Below are 12,785 nucleotides of genomic sequence, written 5' to 3' on the forward strand. Positions count from 1 at the left end.
AATCAGGACTCATACCCCAAAATCCAATGATTCTTCCACTACATAACACTCACATGTTAGAATAAATAATAGTTTCTTGATTGAAGCAGAATCCATATTATTTTGATTTTTCTGACCAAGGAAATTAATTTGTAGATGTTTTATTATTTGTTAATGTCATCACACATGGAAATATCTTAAATAATGGTGCATTATTATGCTAATCAAGGATACTAGAGGCATATTACAAATTAATACTGTTCTTCATCTTCATTTATTATTCATGCCATCTGGGGTTAGGTTTTTTGATTATAGACAGCTCAGCACTTGGGGAAAGAATAAGAAGAAAAGTATTTGCCATATTGAATGAATTGCAATCATGCATATCATTGTTAGAAAAAGTAACAATGGGTTATGTTCATGTTCTAGTGAAATGGCATTGTTGTAGGAACATTTAGCGGATATAGAGGATGCCTCATATTTTCTCATTTCCTTTTGAGTGCCCCATATTTCTTCTTTTAAACATTCCTGATGAAAACTCATCCATGCCCATTGTTTTAATAGACTCTTACAAGGAACTACCACATGGTTCTCTCTCCTTTGTAAAGCAGGATATTCCCTGGTTTTCTCCTTCCCTTTCACTTCCAAAATCCTTTTATGACTGCAGATGGCATCGTAATTCACATGCAAAGGATTTTAAATAGAACTGCCAGCCCGTGGAGTCCCCCTTATTCTTTGAGTGCTGCAGGGATTGGATGGGATGGATTTATACATATAATTAAGGGAGATAGTGTTCACGATAGTGGATTAATATGCAGCCAGTAAGTAGGGTTGGTTAAATATCAAAATAGCACTCAGCTAACAAGCAGAGTTTGCTTCCAGTATTAATCTTGTTATGTTTTTAAAACAGAGACTGCCCTGTTCCACCCCCACCCCCACCCCAGTTTTAATGGAAAAGGGAAATATCTGTGACTCAGAGGACGATGCCTTGGAAATAGCAAAGGTCCTCCACCTTCTTTGTTGGGATTAAAAAAAATTTACCAAGCCACACTACAACTACAAGAGCTCCCTTTTCTTGCTGTGTGTTTTTCTCTCTTGTCTCTATTGCTACCTTGCCACCACACTCTAAAATCCTCCAGCAAATCCAATAACAAAACACATCTGGAAACAATAAATCTGAAGGACACAGTACATGTCCCTTTCCCTTTTAGGCAAAACAGAAAGCCTTCTTGTCCAAATTACCTGGAAGCAGATTGCTTTTGAAATATGAAAAGGGAAGGGGTAATGTAGAGGAGGGGAACCCTGCCATTCAGATATGCTTTCAAATAGGTTTACTTATGTTTCCCATTGGTAAACAAACATTTTGTTTATATTCTCTTTACTCTGTAGTTTGAATTGATTACTTAAGGTGGAAGGAAGGAGTCCAATTTACAGCTTCAACTAGCCAAGAAAGTCTTTTTTTTTTAAAATGCAAATGAGTTTTGGGGGCCTTGTTGAGCAGTGGAAACCTGCTTCTCTTGATCAAACTTCTGACTGGAAAACCCTTTAGTGTTTATAAGGTCAGCATGATAGACAATCAAGTATGGTTTTTCCATTCTCCTTGGCCACACAGATCAGGGTGAGCAAGATCTTTCATTAAGTTCTTATCAGATGGGGTTTGGCTTTTGATGTGGCTCTTTGGTGCTGCCCAAGAATCACCTGGGATATAGTGCATCTGGATAGTTCTGCTTTATTCCAGTTCATCCTCAGTCTGCCAGATACTGCCCATTGTCTTCCATGTAGGAGGTGTAAGGACAAAAAATCCACACCTCATTATGAGAATGATCATACACCTGCTGACTGGCATGCCAATCAACATGAGACCACAGTGAATTTTGTTCACTTTCAACTTCTATTTGAATATAACAACTTAGAAATCATACTTCCTTGTTAAAAATTATTTTAGTTTTATTGTAAATACTAACAACGGTAATCCTCTCATAACTACAGAACATTTTTTTTAAAAGCCACAGAGAAACCAATTAGGCTATTGCAGTAGTCCAAATGTGAGTCCATATATGAGCTGATAAAAGGCTGGACCTCGTTGTTGTCAGTGTCATATAGAAGCAATGTTAAGAAGGTTGAAATGGACAGGATTTCCAATATCTTGGATATGGGGGTAGGGAGGTAAGAAAGAATGAAGAGATTGACACTTGGGTTACCAGCTTGGATGACTGGAAAGATGGCGGCAACTTTGAAAGTAAAAGGGAAGCATAGAAAGGAGGAGAGTTTGGGGGTAAGATCATGAGTTCAGTTTTGGACATGTTAGTTTACAATATCCATGGCAAATCCAATTTGACATGTCCAGTAGACAGTGGGAGATGTGAGACTAGAGTTGGGGAGAGAGATTAGGACCAGACAAATAGATATGAGAGTGTCTGTATCGAAATGATAGTTGAATCCATGGAAGCTGATGTGATTATCAAGTGAAATAGTACAGAGGGAGAAGAAGGCATAGTCCATAACGTTGGGGGACACTCATAACTGATGCAACCTATGTGGAAATGTAGCCTGGCAATTGCCCAAAGAAAAGAAAATTCTTGCTACCAAAGTTGTTGGCACTGTCAAGTGATTCAACATCAGAATATCATGTTATTAGTAGAAATGACGTCAACAAAAATGACATCAACAAAAAGACATTTACTTCTACTTTGCTGCTTCACTTGTTTAAATCTTTCCTATGTGTTGTGAGTTCCTTGAGATCAGAAACTATCCTGCTTTTCTGTTCGTATACCCAGTTCTTAATACAATGCTTTGCATATAACAAGCCCTTGATCAATGTTTCATCTATTCAGTGTCATGAAAACCTAGAGAGAAGAGAATATCTAAGACAGGGTGATAAATAATGTTAAAGGATACAGAGAAGTTCAAGGAAGATGAGGACGGGGGTGAGGGTGGGGTGGAGAAAGCCAATAGATTTGGTGAATTTAAGTAGATTTGAAACAGTAGCTAGTAGGAATGGATGGATGGATCAAGGATGGTTTTTTAATTTTAAGGATTGGGGAGGCATGGGCATGCTTATAGGCAAGAGGGAAGCAGGTAGTAAATTAGCAATTGAAGATTAGTGAGAAAGTTGGAATGGATTGCTGGAGAAGACAGGATGGAATGAGATCATTTGTGCATTTAGGTGTTTGCCTTGGCAAGGAGACAGAGGTAAAAGAGGAGAATGGGACAAAAGCATCTGAATGATGTAAGGTGAGGAGGGAGCTCTTGTCAAATGGCTTCAATGTTTTTAGTGAAATACAAGGCAAAATTCTCAGCCAAGATGAGAGAGGGGGGCCACAGAAGGTTTGAGAAAGGAAAAAAGATTTGGAAAAGCCACTGTGGTGAGTGGGATAGTCAGTCAGTTAGGAAGGTGTAAAACTATTGCCTTGCCACAGTGAGGGCCCTTTTGGGATTCTGTAGTATAAATTTCAAATGCGTCCAGTCAGCATGATTTCATGATTTTCTTCAACTTCTTTCAGCCTCATGGGAGCAGGAGCAAAGGCAGCTAATGGTGGCAGTAATACAAGGTTAAGGTTGGGCAGGGCAAGATTTTCAATAAAATAAAGGAAGAAGGGACAAAAGAGAAGAGAACATCAATGTAGAGCTGAACTGGTTCACTGAAGGGTCAAGATGGAAAAAGGAATGTAGCCAGTGCAGGGGTGATGGCCTGGGAAGTATTCGTAGGGTACAGGGATTAGAGGTCGTAAGGAGGACAAAGAACAGGTTTTGGAGGTGAAAGGTAGAGGGAGAGGTAGAATAACAACAGATTGTGGTCATACAAAGGAATTTAAGAGTTCATGAACAGGGAGTGGTGAGTTTGTGGGTGATGGCAGGACCATCTTTGTGTAGGGATAGAGGAGTAAGCCTTGGAAAATGAGTAAGTTGAGGAACTGGGAGGTTAGGGTGTTTGAGCAAGTATTGGCATGTATGTTGAATTTCTCCTAGTATAAGAGCAAGAGTTAGGGAAGTGAGAAAGACTGTGAATTAGGCATTGAACTCAATGAGAAAAGATTATTATCCTGGAGGTTTAGAGACAACAGCTACCAAAATCTTGACTATGATGAATATGGATTAAATGAACATCAAAGGAGCAGTAATAGCTAAATGATGGTGGGTAAAGGGAGAGTGGTAATAAGGAGCAGGAAGTAATCTTATTCCCCCACCATTACCAGTAAGTTAGGAGTATGAATGAAAATGCAACTCATGCTGGAAAGGTTGGCCAGGGAAGTGGTGTTATCAAGAGAGAGCCAATTTTCACTGAGTGCGAGATGAGGTAAGCAAGAAAAAAAAGGTTTAAGAGGAAAGCTAGTCTTTATCTACAGAGGAGGCATGGTGGAGAACAAATGGAAGGGTTAGGAGGTATTAGTGGGGTATGGGTGGGATTCAGTTGAGTGGGATAGGAACAAAGGAGTAGTTAGTGGAGGACTGAGAAAGGTGTTCAAACAATGACCTCCAGGGGTTCAGAATCATTGGTGTAAGGAGAGAATGAAGGGGTCGGAGTATGTTAATTATTGAGGAATGAGGTTAGATAGGTTATCATTGTCCATAGGGGTTCATCCTGGTGAGTAGAATTGTCCAGGGGTATCAGACTTAGGCCAACTGGAAATCAAGGTAGTGGGCTTAGGGAGGTAGCAGAAGGTGCACAGGTAGGGGCAAGGTGACGTCTGTGGAGTTGTAGGTGGTCAGAGAGAGTGCCAGGAGCATGTTCAAGGAGGCCAAGAAACCATCCCAGGAAGGTTCAGGCAAGATGGCTTCTTTGTTATTGGGACTGAGAGCAGATATTGTCTTTTCCCTCCTAGTACATAACACAGTGCCTGCCACATAGTAGACCTTTAATAAATACTTGGTTGATGTTTGATGATGCTTGATAATTGACGTTCCCTTCACTGACATAGATCCTCAAACCTACCATACCTCCCTATTCTGTGCTTTTCTCATTCATGTCCTTCGATAAATCCTCCATAAAGCATCTACTGAACATTCTGGAGACTTTATTCTGTTTCTTTAAAAATGTATTTTAAGGTTACTGGCATAGCACACAGGTTTCCCATCAATTCCATCTCATTCTCAATACCCCTTCCTTTTTCAAGTCATGCATGTCTTCTTTGGTATCTTCTGATATCAGGTTACATTCACCATGTGTCCTTCCAGTTCTTCTTTGGGTCACCTGCAATTTTCAGTCTTCCAAGATTCTAGTATTATGTGATTTCCAGTCTTATATCATCACCTACCTTCAACACATGGCCAACATTTAAAATGAGAGAACTGCATTTCCTGTAACTTGGCTCCAGAAATAATAAGAGTACTTGAAAGCTTATCATACACTCTACATATATAAATAAATAATGTTTAATCCTCACCCCAATTTTGTAAGACAGACACTATAAATATTGTCATTCCCATTTTACAGATGACGAAACTAAGGCTCAGAGAGGTTAAACCTGTGGTCACACAGCTAAAATGTGTCAAAGGCAAGATTTAGGTCTTTCCAAATTCACTTTGGGCACTATATCTAATAACCTATACTGCCTCTCTCATTCTAATGATTATTAGAGTTTCCGAGTTAATTCTAGCTTGCCATGTATAACTTTCAGAACAACTTATTCTGTGTATGGAATTTATAATATAGAATCTATACAGTGGCTCAAGGTAACCTTTCAATATATTTTTAATGAAATGGTGAGTCCATAAATAGTGCATTGAAGAGAGAGTGAAAAAATAATGGACTCTTTTCTTAAGAGAGGAGTAACAATTCCTTTTTTTTTTTCTTTCCCGTCTCTAGAAAGATGATTTTTCTTAAATGTAGATTCTTGTGTTGGCAGGTTTTTGTTATCATAAAGAACCAACTGAGTATGATGTGGGAAGAATCAGACTGATTTTTTTAAGCTACCAGCCAGAACCAGGAAGTGGATTATCAGTATTTCTCAGGTGTCAAAGGCATACATGAGATTATTGACATACATATACTTACTTCCTTGTTCCTCCTCAAAGATGGGACAATTAAGTGTACTGATTGACCTTTCCTAGATGGTGAGAGCATACTGAAAATAGAGTTAATCCTGCATGTAGGGCATCACTTGAAAACTATTGGATTCAATAAATGTTTGGCTTTCATTGACCTGTCAAGAGTCTACACAAACTTAAGAGTTATGGAGAGCATGGGTGGGTCCACAGGTGTGGGACATCATTTAGGCTTTTTCAATGATTTGATGAGTTTGGCTGATTTTTTTTCCTCTTCACCTTTTTTTTTTTCTTTTTTCCCCCATAGCCCTTCATAGAGAGCAAGGTTGTTTCATTTTTTTTTCAAAATTTATTTATTTTTATATTTTTTCAAAGTTTATTAATTTACTTGTTTTCATTTTTCAACAATCACTTCCATAAGTTCTACATTTTCTCCATTTCTCTCTCCAAGACAGCATACAGTCTTATATGGGCTGTACACATACATTCCTATTAACCACATTTTCACATTAGTCATGTTGCATAGAAGAATTTAAATGAATGGGAGAAGCCATGAGAGAAACAAAATTTGAAAAAACATAACAAAAGAGAAAATAGTGTACTTCATTCTGTGTTCCAACTCCATAGTTCTTTCTCTGGGTGTGGATGGCATTTTGCATCATGAGTCCTTTGGAAATGTTTCAGGTCCTTGAATTGCTGAGAAGGGCTAAGCCTATCAAAACCAGTCCTCACACACTGTGGCTGTTACTGTGTATAATGTTCTCCTGGTTCTTCTCACTTCACTCAGCATCAGTTCATATAAGTCTTTCCAGGATTTTTTTTTTCTTTACAAAATATTATTACATGAGATGGGTTTCTTGAAGGAGAGAAGAGGAAGGATACTGGGGAAAAAATTTATCAATAAAAAATTAATTTTATTTAAAAAGAAAAAACATGAAACAGGACTTTGGCCCTGGAGTAAGAGACATGTGAAATACCTACAGGGACACCATCAGTAGAAAACACATATAGAAAACTCATCTTAAATTGGCCAAAACCCCACCCTGTTGGCATAATATAATGGAAATTTGATTTGTTGCTGAAATAAAAGTGGGATGACAGACTAGTTGAATCCTCCAGATCAGATAATAGATATGTACAAGAAGTAGGAGAAAAAAACAAATCGAAGCATGAAAATTAAAATGGATATGTTGAAAAGCTTACCAACAAGTGAGGACCTTGAATATAAACTCTTAGAGGGCAGAAACCCTTTTGTTTTTGTCTTTGTATCCTCTGCACTTAACACTGAGCCCGACACCTAGTAGGTACTTAGTAAGTGATTGTTGATTGACTGACTGAACCAATTAGCATCTACTTGGTGGAAGGGATTTTCTAGTGCTATAAGTGATACCTGACAATAAACAGTATAAGAAGGGACTGACTAGGCAGGTGGTGAGGAATAAGCAGTGTAGTGCTTATTATGAGAGGCAACAATCAATCATCAAGCAATTGTTATGTGCTAGACACTGTATTGAGTCCTGTAGACACAGAGTCCTTCCTGTCCTCAAGTAGTTTATATTCTATTATTATTATTAATGTAAATCATATAATTTCTATTAATACTGATATAAATATTAAAGAGTTAACACTGATATAAGCATTAATATTTAAAATCAAAGTGAATAATGTAACTTTAGTTTCACTGACAGTGGAAATAAATAAAATATTTTTAATTAATTAAAATTAATCATTTCAATAATAATCAATATTATATTATAGCCCAAATAACCAAGATGAAATTGAGCTGGAAATGTTAAATGAAATGGGATGAGGGGCAAAAATCCATTAAGAGACTAGCAAAATATTTGGAGTAAGATGTGGAGATAAAGATGACTGACTTTCCACAGCGTATGTAGGTTTTGACAGGTTCTGGTAAGTTTATAGGAACTAGTATGGGTGAACCACTTTGCAATGGTCATCAGAGAACAGTTAAAGTGAGCCTTCTCAGTGAATGAATAATGCAAAAAGCATTTATTATGTACTTGTTGTGTGCCGCACTGGGCTATAAGAGCTTCAGAGGTAGTCCCTGTCTTCCAGGATTTTACATTTTATTGGGGGAGATGACAAACGGGGAGTGATGGCCAGGGACTGGGACACATGTCTAGAAAGTTACAGTGATGGGTAATGGGATGAGAGCAAATAAATTGACACAACCCATCCCAGGAATCATGACAGAAGTCATTTGGCATTGTTTTCAGAACTGGGGTTGTGTGTGAGAGGAAAAGATATTTCTGTTGTAGTCAAGGAGATGACCAATAGTCGAGAGAAGAAGCTTAACTGAGACTTCTTTTGGCAGAGGAAAAACCTAAAATTTATATGTGTGTATATATATATATATATATACATACATACATACATATACATATATACCTACACACATATATATGTATATATACACATATGTAGTCTGATTAATTCAGTTTTAGAAAGGAGAATGATAAAAAAGTAGGCATTAAGGGGGAAAATAGATGGAAATAAAGAAACTTGAAACCTCAGCCTTCTGTAAAAAGAACTTTTTGGAAACCTAGGAGGAAAAAAGTAGATCTATATACTTTTTGACTCTCTGATATTTTAGGGATGATTTGGGCCTCCAGTAGAGATTGGACTAGATTACCTCTTAGGTTACTTCTGGTTTTGATTAATCTGTAGCTCTGTGAACATCTTGCATGAATATTCAAGCTGAATTTTAAAAATTGTTTTGTAACTAAAAAATCATTCACTTGGAGCCTTTTGAACATTGTGTACAAAGTCAAGTTTGGAGTTGAAAAGGAGAAATTGGAGAGGTTGAATTAATTTTTTGTGAGTTAAAGTGGAACAAACATTAGACCCATATCCATTATATCTGAATTCTGGTCTCTGTCACTGAATAATTTTTCCTTGAGCAATATTCTTTCTGGGCCTCAGTATCCTTGTGTGTAAAATGTGGGAGTTGGATAATCCAATTAGATCTAATCATTAGATAATCTAAAATCCTTTGCAGCTCTGTAGTAATACTGTCTAATTAGAAAAGCAGATAGGTTATGTAATTATCATCCCCAGTTTTCAGATGAAGAAACTGAGTCTAATATGATACTTTGTGAGAGAGTCCCACTAATAAGCTTTTTGTTATTGGAAATAGAGCAAAGGTGCTTGAATAGACATGGTAAATAAACTGGATGTTTTAGACCAATTCCCTCTTGAAAATCTCTACTTCTTTGTGTGACGCAAAACTCTTCTTGCTCTTTGGCCATTTCTGTGTCTCCCCTCTTCCTGACCCCTTGTTGTTTGTGTTTCCCAAGTTTCAGTCGTATCCCCCATTCATCTCCCTACTGTATAAATGCTGTAACTATTGCCCCTCCAAAGATGACTCCCAATCTGTATCTCCAGTCTCAACTCCTCTTTGCAAGCTCTATTTCCATCTCCCACACTGGCTCCTATATGTGATTGAAAAGGTCAGAGGGGACCAGTTTAGGAGGGGCTTTAAATAATAACTCAGAATGATTTTCCCATGTGTAAACTCCAGGTGAGCAGAATCACTGGATTTCAGAATTGGAAGTAAAATCGAGGCAGCTCAGTGGCTCAGTGATTAAAGTGCTATGCCTGGAGTAAGGAAAACCTGATTTCAGAGCTGTCCTCAGACACTAGCTGGGTGACCCTGGGCAAGTCACTTAACTTCTGTTTACCTCCATTTTTTCATCTGTGAAATGGGGATGATAATGACAGTTACCTCTCAGGGTTGCTATGAGGATCAAATGAGATAACATGTGGAAAGAACTTTATAAACCTTAAAGCATGACAAATGTTATTATTGTTTTTGTTATTGTCATTATTCACCTCAAATTCACCTTGAAATCCAAAATCTGACTCTGATTATTCTTCAGACTAGTTCTTGTTTCTTTTATCATTATCCTTGTTTTAGTCACTGGCACACAGTGGTGGACTCATCTTTGTACTGATTATTCATTTACCATGTGTTTCTTTTTGGTTTCCATTGCTATCACTGCAAGGTGATATGCTATGAGGTCTTTATCTCCTCATAGGAGATAATAAAGGCTTGTAACCTCCTAACTTGTGTTTCTCTCCTCTGGTCTGGTCTCCACATTGCTATCAGATTCATCTGCTAACCATTCCTCTCAGTTGGTTGTTTACTTCTTTGGAAATTTTCTCCATCATCTATAGGACAAAATGTAGACTCCTTAGCCTGCCTAACCTGCCTCTGCAGCTTTGTGCTTTTCCATCAGGAACCCTTTAGTCCAGCTAGTCTGTTCTGCTTATTCTCCTGAACACGACTTATACTTCTTTGATTCTACCTTTTCTCATGATGTTCCTCTTGCCTGGAATGCCCTTTTCCTTCCATTTTTGTTTGGCAAATACCTTGCTACCCTTTGAAGGTATTTCCAGGAAGCCTTCTTAAGCCAATCTAGCCTATAACTAACTTTTTTGAGTGAATACAACTAGTTTATATGACTTGGAATAGCAGTTGATCACATGATATATCATGATATCTTTTGTATCCTTAAGTTATAATTTTACTGGGAAACCTAGGTGGCACAGTGGATAGTGAACCAGTGGTGGAGTCAGGAGGACCTGAGTTCAAACCCTGCACAAGGCATTTAACCTTGATTGCCTTCCCAAAAAAACCCTAAATTTAAAATATTACTTAACTCTGGTATTGAGACTTAGCTTTCTATGTTTATGTCTCCCAGGATAGGACGAGATGAACTAATATACTACCTTAGAAACTCAGCAACTATGTGATTCTGGGAACATCATTTAACATCTCTATCCTTGTTTCTTCTTCAGTAAAATGAGGGAGTTGGACTCAACCTCCAGAGTCCTCCTTTCTGCTTTAAATCTATTGTCTTATTGTTATCTTTTACAAGATTGTGAATTCCTTGAAAGTTTGGATTTGTGAATCCACTGTAGGACTTAACACAATGTCATGTGTGTGAGTAGATGCTTCATTTTTTTATTAGGCCTGGGACTAACATTTGGTTTGCTGGTTGGTACTCTTTCCAGTAGACATCACTTCTCTTTTGTATTCAACTTTTTGTATTACTGATTTGACTATTTTCTTTTACCTGTGTTTTTCCTTTGTTAATAGCTTCAGATCCCTAGTGTGAAGGGTTTCGATTTTGCTAAGCAGCATCTGGGTCAACACAATAAAGATGACATATTGATTATTCATGAGCCAGCACCCCTGCCAGGACCAGTGAAGGATAACACTACTCCTTCTGAAAATGGAGATGTACCAAGCCCCAAGTCAAAGATCTCTTCAAAGAACATCCGTCACAGAGGAAGGTTATTATTGGACATTTCTGTATACTGCTTTATGTGCTGCAGAGTATTTTACTCTTAAATTTGTTAAAGTTCCATACCTGGTGAGACACTTCCCTGAATATAAACATGAAAGAAGTCAAAACGAGGCAGTTAATTGACTTATGTATAAGTTACTCTAGGCCTCACTACAATTAAATTTTTTGCTATTGTAACAGACTGCCAAAAGAAGTCATGTAACCTTCTTTAGTGAAGGTGTTTAAGAATATGTCAGATATCTGGGACAGTTTGAATACTTCATAGCAGGGATAGATCAAAGGTTGACCAGTCCTGGTAAGCATGCCAGAGAGTAAAATACTACATCAGCTGTTCACTTGGGCTTTGCCATCCTGTCTGTAGGTTATAACTACCATGTTTCCTCTTTCCTCCTCTTTTTTCCAAAATGCTTTTGTTTCCATTTTGTCAATTTTATGTCATGGAGATTTCCTACTTCCCCTAAAAACCACCTTTCCTTCCCTCCATCAATGGATAACACCAAGAGAATGTTGCTGGCAGATTAACTTGTCCCTGAAGGTCCCTTCTTTCCAGTTGGCTTCTGTGGAAAGGAGCTGTGGTTGGTTTGCTAGGGGCAATGTGTTAAATTGAAAGGAGAGAGGTTCTATTTATATTTAGCTCTGGCTTAATAATAATGATGATTAAAAATAAGAATAATAATATGTGGCATTTACATACTGCCCTTAGCATACACTCTATGTCTTTTCTCGCTGCAAGTGAATCATAGCACTTTGAACTTTGGCTAGTATAGTCTTCTCAGCTCAAACACAGGACCTATATTGACTGCTGTGTTTATGAAGACAGAGAAAGAGAATTTGAAATTAACCTAGGATGACAAAACGATACATCTTTAGTTCTAAGTTGCCAGAAAACTTTCAAGTCTCATTTCAAGATTTTAATCAGTCATTAAAAGAATTAAATAACAAGGCACTAGTTGCTTACATATTTGTCAGCCTAAATATAAATTAATTAAGTTCTTTAATAAACTGATGGAATTTTAAATTTCAAACGTAAAACATATTCCTCCCCAAGAGTTATCATCTTGAGCACCTGGTCACACATGCTCAATAGTTTATGTAACAAGTTATGATATGTGAATGTGCTTAAGAAATTATGAAGGGGAGTAATTTAAGAGAAACATAGGAAGACTCATGAACTGATGCAAAGTGAAGTGAGAAGAACCAGGAGAATAATTTATATAAGGACTACAACATTGTAAAGATAATCAATTCTGAAAGTCTTAGTAATTCTGATCAACACAATGACCAACCACAAATTCCAAAGGGCTTATGATGAAACATTCTTTCTACATCCAGATAGAAAACTGATGAAACCAAAAGTGCAGATTGAAGCATATTTTCTTCTCATTTTTGCATTTCCTTGGGTTTTTTTTTCGGGGTGGGGACATGGCTAATGTGAACTTCTGTTTTGAATAACTACATATTTGTAATGAGTTTTGTTTTTCTTGCCTT

The 12,785-nt window shown here is 37.4% G+C and overlaps 1 protein-coding gene across 7 annotated transcripts in view; it reads left to right on the top strand.

Moving 5' to 3' along the window:
* KIAA1549 (KIAA1549 ortholog) overlaps positions 1 to 12,785 on the top strand; it is a 161,715-nt gene that overhangs the window by 99,011 nt on the left and 49,919 nt on the right. For all 7 annotated transcript variants that reach the window (XM_072652596.1, XM_072652595.1, XM_072652597.1 and 4 more), the window contains one exon: positions 11,087 to 11,283. In XM_072652596.1, the coding sequence (XP_072508697.1) occupies positions 11,087 to 11,283 (197 nt within the window). The remainder of the gene's footprint in view (positions 1 to 11,086; positions 11,284 to 12,785) is intronic.

This window comes from Notamacropus eugenii, chromosome 3 (genome assembly GCF_028372415.1).
Source record: "Notamacropus eugenii isolate mMacEug1 chromosome 3, mMacEug1.pri_v2, whole genome shotgun sequence".
In the NCBI taxonomy this organism is placed as follows: Eukaryota; Metazoa; Chordata; class Mammalia; order Diprotodontia; family Macropodidae; genus Notamacropus; species Notamacropus eugenii.